This window comes from Linepithema humile, chromosome 3 (genome assembly GCF_040581485.1).
Source record: "Linepithema humile isolate Giens D197 chromosome 3, Lhum_UNIL_v1.0, whole genome shotgun sequence".
NCBI lineage: Eukaryota > Metazoa > Arthropoda > Insecta > Hymenoptera > Formicidae > Linepithema > Linepithema humile.
Window position 1 is genome coordinate 29067210 of NC_090130.1, and position 16594 is coordinate 29083803.

The 16594-nt window shown below is 31.4% G+C and overlaps 1 protein-coding gene across 1 annotated transcript; it reads right to left on the reverse strand.

Moving 5' to 3' along the window:
• Positions 1–10020: 10020 nt before the first annotated feature.
• Positions 10021–16181, reverse strand: GlyRS (glycine--tRNA ligase). Its single transcript, XM_012374742.2, has 4 exons — positions 15783–16181; positions 13637–15320; positions 13287–13474; positions 10021–12560 (listed from the first exon to the last, which is right to left on the reverse strand). Exons 1-4 carry the CDS (start codon positions 16023–16025, stop codon positions 12450–12452), a joined length of 2226 nt encoding a protein of 741 aa, XP_012230165.2. The 5' UTR covers positions 16026–16181; the 3' UTR covers positions 10021–12449.
• Between the last annotated feature and the right edge of the window lie 413 nt (positions 16182–16594).

A 16594-nucleotide genomic window follows, 5' to 3' on the forward strand; every position in this document is an offset into this window, starting at 1 on the left:
GTGAATTTAACGAGACGGAGAAGGAACGGAGCGCGGAGTGTGCGCCCACGCGTGCGAATTAAAGAACGTCGGATAAGGTAAGGAGCGACTACGGAGAGTCAGGACGAGAGAACGAGGGCCGGAGGGAAGGATTCAGACGAGGTTTTGGGAAAAAAGGCGCAGTAGGGACCGCCACACACGAGCAAACGAAAATCATGAAAACGCGTGGGACGGACGCCAGGCGGCTACACGAAATTGACGGCTGCGGAATGCAGTGGCGCTACTTCTCGCGTCCTCTCGCTCTTTTCTTCCTCGCAAGAAATTAATGCAATTATTTGCAAATAATGTTGTGACAGCGTAAATTACTCTGTACAGTGAAATATTTGAGATGACATATAAGGAAGTCGCCGAAGAAACAAATAAACAAATATAAGAAAATATAAATATTGTGAAAAAAAGTAGTAATTTTGAAGTGTGATAAAGCCATTATTTTGAAAAATAACACGTTGACGCCACAAATTCGCAACAGAAACTATGTACCTCAAAGAGAGATAGTACTTTTATAATTAAGTAAAAGAAAATTTGCTACAATACAACGATCTATCTTCGAAATTTCTAGGCAAAAAAAAATTAAAAGAAAACATTTATACTACTAATATTACAACTATTAATTTTAATTGTCAATAACTTTTTAATAAACAATAAGCGACAGCTAAAACTCATGCATTCAATTTATAATACCACATTTAAATAAATAAATCTGTTAAAAATACATTCTAACTACACTAACATACATGATGTCAGAAAATTATGTTCTATTCATTAAACTTATTTTATTAATAATTTTTTAATAAACAATGAGCGCTGGTTAAAACCTTTTGGTGGTTATTCAGAATTGTGACCTCAACAACATTTCAATTTACATATTCTTAATGTATTATAATATACTTATTATAATATACGTTAATTTGTAATTGCAATTTTATAGAAATTTTTTTTTTTTTTTTTTTTTTTTTTTTTTGAGATAACAATAACACATAAATATTAAAAATAATAAAGAAAAATTATTTACTATTACAATTCAAAAAATAAAATATAATAAAAAAATTAAAAACTCTAACAATGCATAAATAAAACAGAATAAAATAATTATGAAATTTATTTATAAAAAAATTAATAATTAAGCGTATGACTTGATCGATTTATCACTTAATCATAAAAAACGCGGTAAAGAACGTCTCGTCAGAAATTCCCGCGCAAAAAATTTTTTAACGGCAGGTTGGTGCATACGCCGCCCTCCCATCGCCAATTACACCATGACTAATGCGCTATGGCCGCAGGCACCCTCTCTCGAAATTCATCAAAATAAAATCAGTAGACCACCGAAGAGATAATTCATCGGTCGCGCGCGTATCTCATCCGACTAGCTAGATCGAAATTTTTACAATGTCGCAAATGCGCGAAATAAAAGTAACACGTGAAAAATTAAAACGTGCACTTATTTATGAAAGGTGTTATTTGTACAATCAAAAATCAGATAATCATATTCTAAAATACACGTAGTCGTTGCAGTTAATGAAATAATAATGAAGCGGCCTCGCACGCTCATTTTTCACGAGCGGCACACATAATAACTTTCTTGCTAATTATAAAATGATATAACTACAGTATACCTGCACACTAACACCGCAACAGTTCGAAAAACACAAAGCCAATTATGCGCTATCCCGCGAGAAAGGACACACGACCTCTCGTAAAGCATTTGCGGCATGTATTCCGAAAAACAATGAGCAAAAGTCGATGCAGACTCCAGACTTGTATGCGAAATTATGCAAGAGGTGCGATCGCATAAGTTGAGTTACGACGCGTATTCAGAAATGACAGCGGCCGTTGTAAACATAACGCAGAAATAAAAAGGCGAAAAATATTAAGACTCGAAAAAAAGAATCGAATATTTTATATGCTTAAACAGTTCAAACGGTTTGAAGGAAAAAAATGAACGTTGAATTCCAACATCTCGCACAATTTGAACGATTTTAAACGATATGACGCGGCAAAAAGTAATGGCAACGCATGCGCAGTTTAATACGTTTAATCGAAATTTTGAAAACAAACAATTAATCATCAGATCATATTAGACAATCCATTGCATTGCTCGATATATCTAATACTTCTGAATAAGCAGATACGCGACAAGTATGTTATCATTGCTTTGATATTTACCATCTCGAAGCGGCGTAGCAATCCGGGCGGCACAACACAACTATAAAGTCACGAATACGCTTTGAAAAAAAGCAACGAATAATACAACATCGACTTGTACGCGTTGCGGAAGGGGATGAAATAAAACGATATCATTATTGCTTTAATATTTACGGGCTTGAAGCAGAACAGCAATCCGGGCGGCGTCTTTGGGGTCCCGAAATCGCGTTTAATTAGATTCGGTTGCATCTGTACGACAAACACATTACGAGCATTGCTCGAGACTTTATTCGATATATCCGCGAACTTCTGATACTTATTCGCGCAGAATATTCACTTTCAACGAGTAAAAAAGCTGCGGATAATTAGTTTCGAATTATGTCGCAAAACGATAAAATAAACTTGCGTGCACGTCGCGTAGTGTTGTGCTACGTTTATTAAGTTTACAAGCTTCACTTAATGAATACTCTTTTGTCATGTTTAAAAAACAAAAGTTTATATTAAATTGTAAAGGCCATTTTTAATAATTACGACATTATACTTTTAACAATTTACAGAAAAAAATCCTTATGTTTATATATAATAAACATTTATTACGCAGTATCAGCATTTAATTTGACAAAATGTTAAATATAACAAAATGTATTGCACATACCGTCTCAATTAATTTTATATTAACTTTATTAACTTTATATTATAAAATAATAAAATTAAACATTTGTTTAAGAGATTTTTGTTCCAAATTAAACAGACACGACTATTGAAAAGTGAAATCATAATCTACAAATATAAAGTGTGTTGCGCGTTTTCTCTTTCTTATACATAAGTTCTTTCTTATAAACATATTCTGTATTGAAATAAAAATATCGATGAAAACGTTGCGGCAACATAATACAATAATAATGCGACTCTATAAGATACTCTCCTAAGGAATATGTGCCGTTTGCGGAAGGATAAAGCTTGCAATTTTGGCGACACAGAATCATTAACATTGTTACGCGGGTGGCGGTGATGTCGAGCACATGGATCATAAGAACGCTTGACTTTAATTTTAATTTAAAATCGTTGCGTCCGACAGCGAGGACCACCTACGATCAGTAAGGAGGTCTGTCTCACTTTCAGAGGAGAGGATCAACTGCTCAGGCGGCGCGTAGTTCAGATTTTGTTCACGCCCGACGAAAAGACCCGAGTCGATATCGAAGTGAACAATTTAAATTTCCACATTTTATTGCTCCTAATTTTATATATAATTAGAGCAACATAATTTTTCAAAATTTATATTTGGCATACTGTTGGTTTTTTAACAACGCAGAGCCATTTTCTTTCAAATAAAACAAATTTAATTAAAATAGGATACAAAAACGATTGCTCATTAATATGTACATTAATATTATAACTAGGATTATTGAAGAGAGATTTAGTGAGAAAAATGATTTGGACTGATTAGACCAAAAGATACTTTGTTTTTCAAAAAGAGTCCAGGTTTGAATATATGTAAGTTTTACAGAAATCACATATTATCTAAACATGATTAAAAATTGTTAAGAAAGATTTTCGAGAATGACATTGTCTATTCATTTAAAAAATATTTAATAAAAAATATTGTTTGTGAAATTTTCTCACAACAGTGAGAATTTAAGGGACTCTAACGAAAAGAGAAGAAAATCTTCAATAATAAATGAACAAATATCAATTGCGTTCGTTCGCAAGCCACCGCTAGCCTGGCCACGAGCCGAGAATCTCCAGGTAGCGGCGCACTCGACTCGGAGGCGGATAGCCATTGTTGAGACCTCCCACTGGGCCCGTGACTCCTTGTCATCGCTCACATCGTCTGCGGTAAAGAAACAGTCACAACACGACCGCGAAAGAGTGACGAGGAAACTCGTAATTATTTTGTCATAAATACGCTCGCGGCTAGCGAAATGATCAACTTTCATTTCTCTACAGAAGCTTTCCTCACGCGGTGCTTAGATAATGCGGCAAATTGTCTCATAGAAATATTCAAGATGTACGCCAATACAATTTTATTCGTATTGAACTGATTATGAAAATATCTTTCGAAGCACAGAAGATGGAAAATGTCGGTAAAAAAGTGTCGATAATTTTCACCGATTCTGCGTGAGATTACTATTTATTTTTAATTTACCATCAATTAGTTAATATATTTTGTATCATTAGTTAATCGTTGAGTTTAACTTAATTTTTTTATAAAATTTCTATTTTAATTACTTATTTATTTAGATATATCTAAAAAGTAACATTTTATTGTAATAAATTTCTTAAATAACATTTTACTATTAAAGAGTAACAAAAATATTAATGTTAAAACATATATTTAATACAAAAATAGATATATAATAAATAAAAAATATACAATAAATCAAAAGGTAAATAACAATATAACAATATAACAATATTAAGAATCGTGTTTGCATCCATTAAAAATTTTATGTATAAATATTAATTTAATAAAAAATTAACCAACGTATTAATTTTATCTTTAATAATAAGTATTATATAGAGTGGTCTACGAAACTGGACACTTGGAAACAAATAAACGCGAATATATTTTATCTTTATAATTACTATTAACTGTGATCAAAATATATTAAGTCAGTCTGCTTTACATGTCCTCAAATGCTTATATTTAAAATCCGTAATTGTGAACACAGTGAACATTTGAACATAACCTTGAATAAAGCATATACCTCACTCAAAAATTTCAAATATCTCGTAAAATCTTTATTTTTCGAGCCCTTTATCCTAATACTTTTATACACAGATTACTCAGAAGAATTTATTTATGCAAAAAGCAATATAATTTCATTTAAAAAAAGTGCAATTGCACTTTTACAGTGCACCAATACACTTACAAAAAAAAAAGAGTCGATAGAAAAATTTGTCATTTTATGCCATTTAACTTTTGCCTTTACTATTTTTTATATCTTCAACAAAACAATTGCTAGAACTTGCCCGACCCAGTTTCATAGACTACCTTATACTATTGATTTATAAAAACTTGTTCGAGTTATGGATGTATTAAAAAAAAACAATATAGAAATCCTGATGGAAATATTTTGCTGAAAGTACTATGAAATCAATGAAAAGTAAAATAAAAGTTTTTGAAAAATTACTGAATATATTTCAAAATAAATCATAATTTTCCGAATAAAAATTTAATGTAATACTATGAAATATAAGGAAAGTTAAACTATACTGCTGAAAAGTAATAAAAGAGTTTTTAAATAATTATCATTATGAAATTTACTGAATTAAACTGAAAACTGTTATTGTTTAATAAAAATTGCTGAAATATTTATGAAATTAATTAATGGGGTCAATTGAAAGAAATTTTCAAATACATTTCAGCAAAATTTTGTTATATTTTTAGAAAAATATTTCCATCAGGGAAACTATTTTTTATGTTATTAATTATATTATTTTATATTATAATATTAATAATTAATGCTACCATTAATACTTCCAAAAAAATGAAATTTTCTCTGAAAATCTTCTCTGGAAAGATCAATTTTAAATTTATTATAAATTTCATGATTAATAGCAAAAGCAATATTGACCAGATATGGTCAAATTAACGATAACGAAATATTACTACGGTAATGAAATATTACTATAAAAAAATGATGTGTAATATTCTGTGAGCAATTTCTTTCTCCACAATCATGCGTTAATATATTATCACATATTAATATACTAAAAAGCCAGAGACAAATACGGAGTAACTGTGCTATAGCGAGATTTATCGTTATACACGGTCGCGATTTATCACCAAGAGAAGGTTAGGTATCTTTGGCCACGTTCGCGTCTCTCGATCGCATGAGAGAAGAAATACGATCAGTCCGACGAAGCCACATATGTTTCGTAAATCCTGTCGATTCGTTAACGTTAGCCTCTTGTATTAACCCGTGGAGCGATAAACGTCTCGCAATGACCGCCGTTACTATATGTGCCCTATTTGCTCGAGAAAAAGTGGTCGGAATATTTTTAGCCAGCTGCTTCCGACATTTAGTCCGCCATAAATCTTATTCTCTCAAAATCATTTCCGCATTTCTCAACTTAAATGCCTGTTAAGTTGCTGATAATTTTGTAACGTTATTATTGCTTTCTCCCATAAATATTCTAAAATTTAAGTCTAAGTTTAAATTATTAACTCTTTTATTTATCTATATTTTATTTACCCGTAATTTATTTATCTACATTTTAGGTTTCAGAAATTTATATTTACTTAAAAAAAAAAAAAAATTTTTAAATAATGAAAGCTGTACAGTTTCTCAGAAACATCTTTATCATTATATTAATTAATTATTCTTTTTCATAAATTTATTCTATTCCTCATATACACATAATTATATGTATGTCTTCATATATGAACAAATATATATAGATGTCTCTAAGTATAATTACTGTGTGCTTTCTGCATTGCACATGATAATACTAATTGTTTCGTGCTTCATCGGCTTAGCGGTACAATGTATGTTATAACAATCTATGATATTACTGTTGCATCTCAGATAATTTATCTTCCTTTCTTGTTTCTTCTACCTACCTGATCACGTGCCACTTTTACGGCAATTACAATTACATTGTTTCTAATGTTAATGTTCTAAAGTTCAAAAATTTTTTTCTTTCAAGTGACTTATCGTTGCGTTATTCAATTAAAATTTTCTTTTTATCTCTTTTAAAAAAAAAAAACTCGAAAAAAAAAGAACGCGTGCATTCTGTTGCAGCCTCTTGAATCATCTATGTGCCACACGCGACTATGCATGACTGTACATAGAACCTGGGAATGGAATTTCCAAGTAAAGGGAACGATAAAGAAATTGAATAAGAATAAGGAATTTTAAGACGCAGTGGGTTCCTGTGAACAACAAACGCATGAAATCGGGAGAACCGTTTTCCTCCTTTTCTACGTACTATTGAGCGAGTCTCAAGAGAATGCCAAGGTGATATATTTCCTGCGCACATAACAAGCGTAGTATTTGGTTAATACGATTTCCACGATACGAAGTGGTAGTTAAAACCGGAACGTGATGCATACGAGTGTTGTGTAAACAGTGGCACCGGCGGAAGTCAGACGTCTCTGTATAGAAATATGGATCTTATTCAATTATATGACTAACTGCTAACGGATAGTACATACAGTTCAAAACATTTTTTTCGAGAGCACCTCGAGTAGTTGGCGAGAGAAACTTTAAGAACTTACAAAAGAAAATCGGAACTTCATATATATTATTATATTTATATGTTCCTTAAATGTGCAGAACATTACATTGTATTAGATAATTTGACACAAAAAAAAAGCGATTATACGAATTCAAGTTTTTATCTCAAAGGCAAATAATTCTTGTTATAAATCTAAACCATTTGGCAAATTTGAACAGTGAAATCACATAAAATATTAAATAATCACTATCTGAATTAAGATACTAGCGACTTATAAATCTGATTTATAAATTCGTACAAATGTTAAAAGTAAAATCCGAGTAATCGTAATAACCGCGTTAAAGTAGTAAAGTAAACCTTAAATAAGGCTTATTAATCAGAACAAAATTTCTTTGAAAATTATCGATAAAGCCAAATTGATTACTGACTGATGTCTTTAATATCCCATACGCAATGAGCCAATGAAAAGCACCGCGATAACAGTTTAAAGAAAAATGTAAGGGATTAGCCAAAGTCGAACAAAATCGATATTGCCGATCAATAAATCAAACCCCACAACCGGTTCACAAGTAGTATTAAGGCCCTATCGCATTACGTGGAAAATAGGCCGGAGCCCGTCGAATATTTGGACCGCGACCAGTCGAACCAGTCTCCCGAAGAGAAGTAAGAATTGCTCTGCCGAATCATGAATAAATTTTAACGAGCGACAGGAGAAGGGAGGAAAAAAAGAAGAAGAAGAAGAATAAAGATAAAAGAAAGAAGGAGAAAGATACCCGATGCTGAAAGTTAGATATACATATAGGTATATTGCACCCACGTAAGCAAAGTGACACAAGTCAAAAATATAAAATTATTCAGGAAAGAGGAAGAAAAATTGCATTAATAATAATGTTTCCTATTAATAATATTATGAATAGATTTTTATCTCAAATTCTGTCGCAAATAATGAATCGTCTGAAGCAAGCTTGATTTTACGGAAAATAATTTCACATATCTATGCTTGGTTAAACAATAATTTTAAAATTAATTATTTACAACAGTATTAAACATAGGGGACTCACGCGGGAAGTATTTGAATTTAATTTTATTATTTTTCTTGCAATATACATATATCATGCCACAAATGTGCCAGTTTTCCGATTTTTCGCTAATGTAATTTTTCTACCCAATTTTGAACAAAAATTCTATGCCAGAGACGCAAATGCGTTAGCAATTCACAATAGTAAATCAGTGCTTGAGTAATCTGAAGGAACTATAAGAATAAAACAAGAATCTGATTTTTCGAAGCAAATTAAATTTTTAAAAATAGCAATAACTCTAAACTACAAAATTGCACATTCGTGGTTTTGGCATAAGGGCGACGATATATTAACAAATAATGAAACAAAATAATTAACAATAATAGAACAAAATTGTGATATTATAGTAATTAACACGATGGCAAATTAATTTATTTTAAGACTTAATTATCTCAAAACATTTAAATATTAATGATTAGAAGTTAATTAAATCAATACGACTTACAATGATATTAGTAAATCGACTTGATTTAATGAATCAATATATCTTGATTGTTTTTTTTGAGCCACTCTGTAGAGAGATGTATAATTAATAATATGCACACTAATTGAAACTCATAATATGTGTAAACGCATTACACAGTACCAATTAAAACGGGAAAAACAGAAAAGCTGACGGAATTTTTTGCACACTAACAAATAAATATAGTTTGCAAACATCTTGAAAACCTTCGTTCAACCTACGCACAACATTCACATACTGAAAACGGGATAATCTAAAATGAAAACCTGAAAGACAAGAAATATTCGAGAGTTATACTCAAGTCAAGTAATTTTTCATTTACGAATACGCCTTAGGCACGCTCCAATAAGCGTTTTCATGAGAACTATAAAACCATGTTATGCAGAGTACTCTCAAACTGTTACACTTATCTTTAGCTATGTTTAGCTTGTCCTAAGCCATGATTTGTGTGTGCATGTGTATGAGAGCGCGCGCGCGCGCGAGAGAGAGAGAGAGAGAGAGAGAGAGAGAAAGCAAAATTTTGATGAATAACTATAACTATAATTTATAGAATTCCTAATTTTTTATTTTTAACATTAAAGAAAAAGATCTAATTATTCGTAAATTATCAATATATCGACATACACACTTCAAGTTTTTGAATAATACATAATATTTGATTGTATAATAATATTTTCTCTAATTTACATTTTATATGTCGTAAAAATAAATTTTGTGTATACATTTTGAATACAATAAATATTTAATGTGTCAGTATACATTTGTCTTATTGTTATATCAATTATTTTCAAATAATTAGTGTTGTAAAAATTATTTTAAAAAAATATATATATAAAATATATCTCATTTTTAATAGATATTTTTAAAAAATAATTTTTTCGTCATATTATTAATAAGTACTTTTTACTAATTTATCCACATAAACATAAAATTATTATTATACAATCGTATCAAATTGTTCGATTAAATTTAATATATAATTAATTATAATTATTGCATTGACTTACCAGCTGTAATCGCAATGTAATTTCACTCAATACTTTTTCTCGGCACTTTTGAAATTCCTGTATATGTAGCGGTTGGCATCAGGGACGTGTAAACAAAAACCAGAACTTCACATTCGCAACATTTTATTCGCGTAATCGCCTAAATAATAGATATTTTATACAGCACTTCCGACAATCTGTAAACTTTCCGTACTTTATATTATTTATCATTATTCAATATTTATATTAAAACACAATATAATGATAATGTGTAATCGCCCTTTTTTTCAAAACTTACGAATGTTTCGCTATTTGACGACCAATAAACATACAATCCGCGAGAGGTTAATTACCCAATTATTAATACGTTCATCGAAAGAGAAAAATAGTCTCCGTAAAATATAATTCATGCATTAAAATATTTATCGCTGTCCTTCGCAAAGTATTATATTTATTCTCGATACAATCAAGATGATATCTTTTTTTCAATATTTTCGAAATTTTTATCTACGCGTAACGACAAATTAACATAATGATATTTAATAAGTAACAAAAACGCGAAGTTCGCACGCCTCTCGCCAAAGCGTTACCACTTTAAGACCGACGCAACTCTAATTGCAATCGCATTTATTCGTCATCTATCAAATATTAATTAATCAAATATTAATTCTTAATTAAACTGATATTTAAAAGATAATGCATTTGTTATATAATCATTCAACATCTTTTTCCAAAATTCATGAATATGCAACGATTGCCATTTGATAATTAATGGACAATAACGGATAATAAACACACGAAAAGTTAATTATACAATTATTAAACGCTCGTAAAAAATACAATTTCTGAAAATTCTCCGCTAAATATGATCAACATATTGAAATATTGTGCTATCATTCGCAAGGTACTTATTCTCGACATGATTACGATGATTTTTCCGATATTTTTCTTCGACACCCCCGAAATTTACTTATGCATGACGATAGACATTCAGCGATTAATGGAAATATGTTAAAAGGATTTACACGCCAAACGTGACAGAACGTTACTAATTCAGGACAAAACGCTTACTGATTGCAATTGCGTTTATTTGTCGTTAATTAGATATTGATTTTTGTAAAAATTTATGTTAAATTATAATTTATATTAAAATACGATGCATGCGCTAAATACTTTTTCACGAAATTTGTATACATATATGTAATGATTGCCACTCAGTGACCAATAAATAATATGTAAAATGTATAAAGGAAAATATAGAAGTACAAATATACTTACAAAATTTTTAGATTTTCTTCTACTTGCTTATTCTCCCAATAGAAATTTGTGCTTTCTATATAATTTAACAAACAATAACTCACATATATCGTCCGATATGTTTATAAAATTATTGCATCGCGATTAAATCAACATTAAAAGTAGAAGTTAAATTTTTTACAACTTTAACTATTGTTATTTGTTAAATTACTGTCGTCCTAGAGACCGCGTCTCTGGAGTGTATGTGAAATATTTCGAAATAATAATAATAAAAGTATTTAATTAAGGAATCATATAAATAATAGTTCATTATTTCGATGTTTCGTGGGGAGTGAGCGATTGTTCAAATGTATAACTATTAAAAAATTATTACAAAATCGAGTCCTGGAAAGCCGAACGGCGAGTACGCTGCCTGATGGTGCTCAGCACTCACGGAGCTATCATTGGCGGCGTCGCATGTTTTTTTATAAAATGCATATTTCCACAAATTTTTAATGAATCGATCTGAAAATTTCCAGAAACCTTCCTTCAACAGTGAGGAACAAATGTCTCACTGGAGGTTGTTTCAAATTTCAAGTTCTCTCGATACTTATTGTCGGCGAAACTAAAAAAACGTAGTACCGACTGGCCTCAATTTGCAATTAATTATTATTAAACAATAGGCGATTTTCAGCTTCTTTATTGTTTTGTAGGCATCGCTAGACTATACTGTATGCGTATACCAAATTTCAAACAATTTCAACAAAATTTGGCCAAATTACGATTTATACCTTAAAATCTTATTGAATTTAGGGATATAAATTTTTCAGTTTTTTATTTTTATTATTAAAAATAAGCATCGAACAAAAAAACTGCAAATAGAAAAAAGTTTTGTCTCGTCATTCTTTACAAGCCTATATATTTAAAAAAGATTAATTTTGCAACTTTCAAAATTTTTATGCTCTGAGACGTTTGGACAACACTTTTACACGATTTCGAGCGCAGAGTTCTTTGCGAGCGAGTTCTTTGATCCGCGCCCTCAATTGGCGACGGACACCATTAATGCCGGTACTGTACATGTACATAATTGTATTAAATACAAATATAAATATATTAATTACGAAAATCTGTAGAAAAATTAAGAATTATCATAATCATTAATAAATCACTTGAATTGACTGTCTTCCAATTGCAAAATTTAGTGACATAATTATTAATAGGTACCTTAATCCTAAATGTAGAAAAATTTTTTAGTGTATATGCAATTCATATACTTTTACACGGGAAAAAATAATTTCTTCCTAGGTTTAGCTGCATTTTCTACGGTTCTGTTGATTCTTGTTGTTCAAATTTGGGATATTTTGCCTCTACTTCTATCCAAGTAGTCCTTCCATATGAAAGATCTCTTACTACACCAGGCAGTTCGTCGAGCTATAATTAAAAATTCCATATTAAATACAATAATTTAAAAAATTGAATTTATTTTATTTAATATCGACAATTATTAAATTATTTTTCTTTTGCCAAGTTATGAAAAATTTCTATACATATATGCAATACAAATATCATATACAGGGTGATTCTTATAAGGTGACCGACGTGATTATCTGTGAAGTTTGAAGTCATATTGAAAAATTTTTCAAACAAAAGTTGTATGGTTCAAAGAGGGAAAAAAGATAGGGATATTAGTTTGACCTCAAGAAGCACTTCAAAGATTTGAAGATTATCGTCATTTTTTTAAATAAAACTAGTCTAATTTTTTTATATAAATCGATTCCTCACAATATTCAGCGTAAAAAATTATTAGGGTAAGATGGCCAAAAATTGAATAGTTTACAAGATATTTTATACTTTAATTTGACATTATTTTATATAAACTATGAAATATCTCGTTAAATATTCAATTTTTCAATTATTTTATCTCAACACTTTTATGTACAAAATAATGAGAAGAATCAATTGGTGTAAAAAAAACACATAGTTGCTTTAAGAAAAAATATGTAGCTGAAATTATATCATATTTTTTCTTAAAGATAACTATGTGTTTTTTTTTACACCAATTGATTCCTCTCATTATTTTGTGCATAAAAGTGTTGAGGTAAAATAATGTATCATGTATCATAATGTATCATGTAAGAATCATGCAAATGTACATACATTTATCCGGACTTGTCCCATGCTGTCTCTGTCCCTGAGTGTTGCACTGTGCGGCGTCTTCAAGGTGTCGAAATCAATAGTAATACCGAATGGTATCGCTATTTCATCAGTACGAGCATATCTACGTCCTATGCTGCCAGAAGAATCATCCACTTTATGTGAAACATCTGCCTTGGTAAGATTTTCCGCTGCAAATAAAAATTTATATTAACACATTTAGTTCCATAGAATATTTTAAATCTATCGTCTATTTCAAATATGAATACTAGAAACAAAACAATACAAATTAATGTTTGTTCTATTATTGGAACATCAGTATTATATAATAATTAAGTTTGTGATTTGCTTACATAATTCCTTTACAAACGACACGAACTCATCATTTCCACTGAGCGGTAAAACTGAACACTTTAATGGTGCTATTATTGGTGGCAAGGCAAAATATGTCCTCTTCTCGTCACCTTCTCTCGTCCGGAAGTTGTGCTCAAACAGAGCATACATGATACGACCAATGCCAAAGGAAGGTTCAATTACCGAAGGTATAATATCTTCCACATGAACGATTTTTTGATATCGCTTCACTTCTATCATATCCTTAGTAATCTTCACAACAGTATCATTGGGCAGTACTAACTCCTGTTCTCCATTCTCATTAAGAATTTTCTCCAACGATACAATTTCATTTTCACCTAATGCCGCTAGCGCATCTTGAACAGCTTTGCTATCCTTCTTAAACGTTTTGCCAATCAACACTTTATTCGGCACAATTTCGCAAACGTCCACTGTTTTTGGAGCAGGCAATTTTTTTTCCGCTACCAATTTAACACCGGTAGCTTTGGTATGCTGCGTTAAATCGTAAGCGGAGCGGTCAGCACAACCTACGCACTCTATCCACCCATAAGAGGTCAAGCATTCAGCGTCCCAACAGTCACAAGCGTAATGCGCCATTTCGTTACTCATATGTTGACGAAAACGTAAACGGTTTGAATCAATGCCGACCTTCAGCAAAAATTGATAAATTCTGGCCATGAAATAACCCAACGTTTCATTTGCCACCAACCCAGATGAGACAGCCTCTCCTATGGTAACACGTTGAGCGCTTTTGCCGTCCATCTGATTGCAAGCCGAGTACAACAGCATACTTGTATTCTTGATCGTCTCAAACTTGGAATGACTTTTGTCATTTGGATCGCAAAAATGCTCGATTTCCGCCATAGTGAACTCCCGGACACGTATGAGCCCGGATCGTGGCGAGATCTCATTCCTGAAAGCGTTGCCAATTTGTGCAGCAGCAAATGGCAATCGCTCCTGATTAAATGCCAGTAATCTTTTGAAATTCACGAAGATACCTTGAGCTGTTTCTGGTCTCAAAAAACCTTTTATAAGCCCCGATGGGCCGATCTGTGTGCCGAACATCAAATTGAATTCTATTGGTTCCGTCAAGTCGTTACCAGAAACAGGCGATTTCATATTATATTTCAACAGAACTGCGTTCATCTCGTCCTTTGTCATACCATCCAGCTTGATGATAATATCTCTACACTCCTCACGCGTTTTTTCGTTCGTTTTCTTGTCACAAATTACTTTTTCTAAATGTGCCTTGATCAAATGATCCAGCCGAAAGCATTCACCGGTCTTCACATCCTTTACCATTAAATCAGCAAACCGTTCTACGTGGCCAGACGCCTTGAGCACCGCCTCTGGGGTCAAAATAGAGCAATCAACTTCCAGCATCTGTTCCGCCAACACAAAGAAGTTTCTCCAAGCTTGTATCAAGTTTGTCTTTAACGAACAACCCATGGGTCCAAAATCATATTGACCAGTAATACCGCCGTAAATCGCAAAAGATTGATCCAGGAAGAATCTACGTTTCAAGAGATCTTCCATTCTTGCTCTGTCAAATGTTACATTGTTAGAAGCAAGTGATAGTTCTTTATCTTCCAGTACCTTTTTACGTAGTTTTAATTCAGCAACAGCCTTTTTTATATCTAACTCTGGAGCACCATCAGATTTCAGTTTTCGTACATAATCACCCTGTAAAAAATAATCAGTTATATTTCAAGAAAAAATGGTATATTACTCAAGAAAATAAATGTTGGTAAAATATCACTTTATCGTTCTCTATAAAATACATCTGCTTATCAGAAAAGCAAATATAATTTTTAATCTTTAATAATTGTACTTATTGTAATATATAATATTTATTTTAGTCAATGGACAAAACATGTCCAAACAAATTTTAATGTTTTGTAGATATTTTATTTCAAAAAATTCTAATTCTCATTAAAAAATAATTAGAAGGCTATATATAGATCTATGCAATATATTAATGTCAATTTTAAAGATATGAATATTTATTATTTATTTTACAAAATTTTCAACATTTAAAGCATTATCCTTGACCAAAGGTCAAGCATTCTGCTAAGAAATTAATATTAACAGTAGTAGTAAAAGTTTCAAGACACAATTTCTACTTTGTATCCATATGGCACTCACCTGTTCTTTAACTCTTGCACGAAGTGGTGCAAGAGTTTCCTCGATTTTAGAATCCATTATATCAAATGTGAGAGCAATTTTCACTTTTCTATTTGCCTTTCTTGTGCCCCACCGGCTAAAATCGTGCAGGACGGACGATTTAGTTGTAATGCTTTTAGATAAATTGGCGAGTTGAAGATTGCTAGACACATGCGCTGCTACTCCACGTGCAATGTGATATAGACTGCGCTTAAACAGCTGCATTCGGCGTGAAAGTAAATGCGTCCTGTACCTTCATGCGTTCATCATACGTTTCATGTAGTCCCATGCGGTTTTCTTGCACCACGACACCACGATTTATTCGAAACCAAAATCCCCTTCGACCATGCCTGAATTTATACGCTATTAAGGTTAGATCAGGTTAGATTTTGTTCGGACGCGGGAAATTGAGGTAAGTTTAATTTCCATAAAATTAGTAACATCAATTTTTGATTTATTAATACAAGAAAATAAATCTTTACTTATGTATCATCACAGCGTTTTATTTTATTAACTATTTTTATCGTAAACTTTTTATCATGTATAATATAATATACAGGGTGTTAGAAAAGTCTGGAAATGGTCAAATATCTCGAAAAAAACTCATTTTAGAAAAAAATGTTAAATACAAAAGTTGTTGAGTATCAAGTCATGCATTAGATGGGAATATGCGATTGACCTTGGGTGACGTCATGAAGGTCATGTCAAGGTCGACTTGAATTTTTTAAATGGGAACCCTTATTTTTTATTGCATATTCTTGTAGCTGACGTCAAGGCATTTTCGAAATACTATA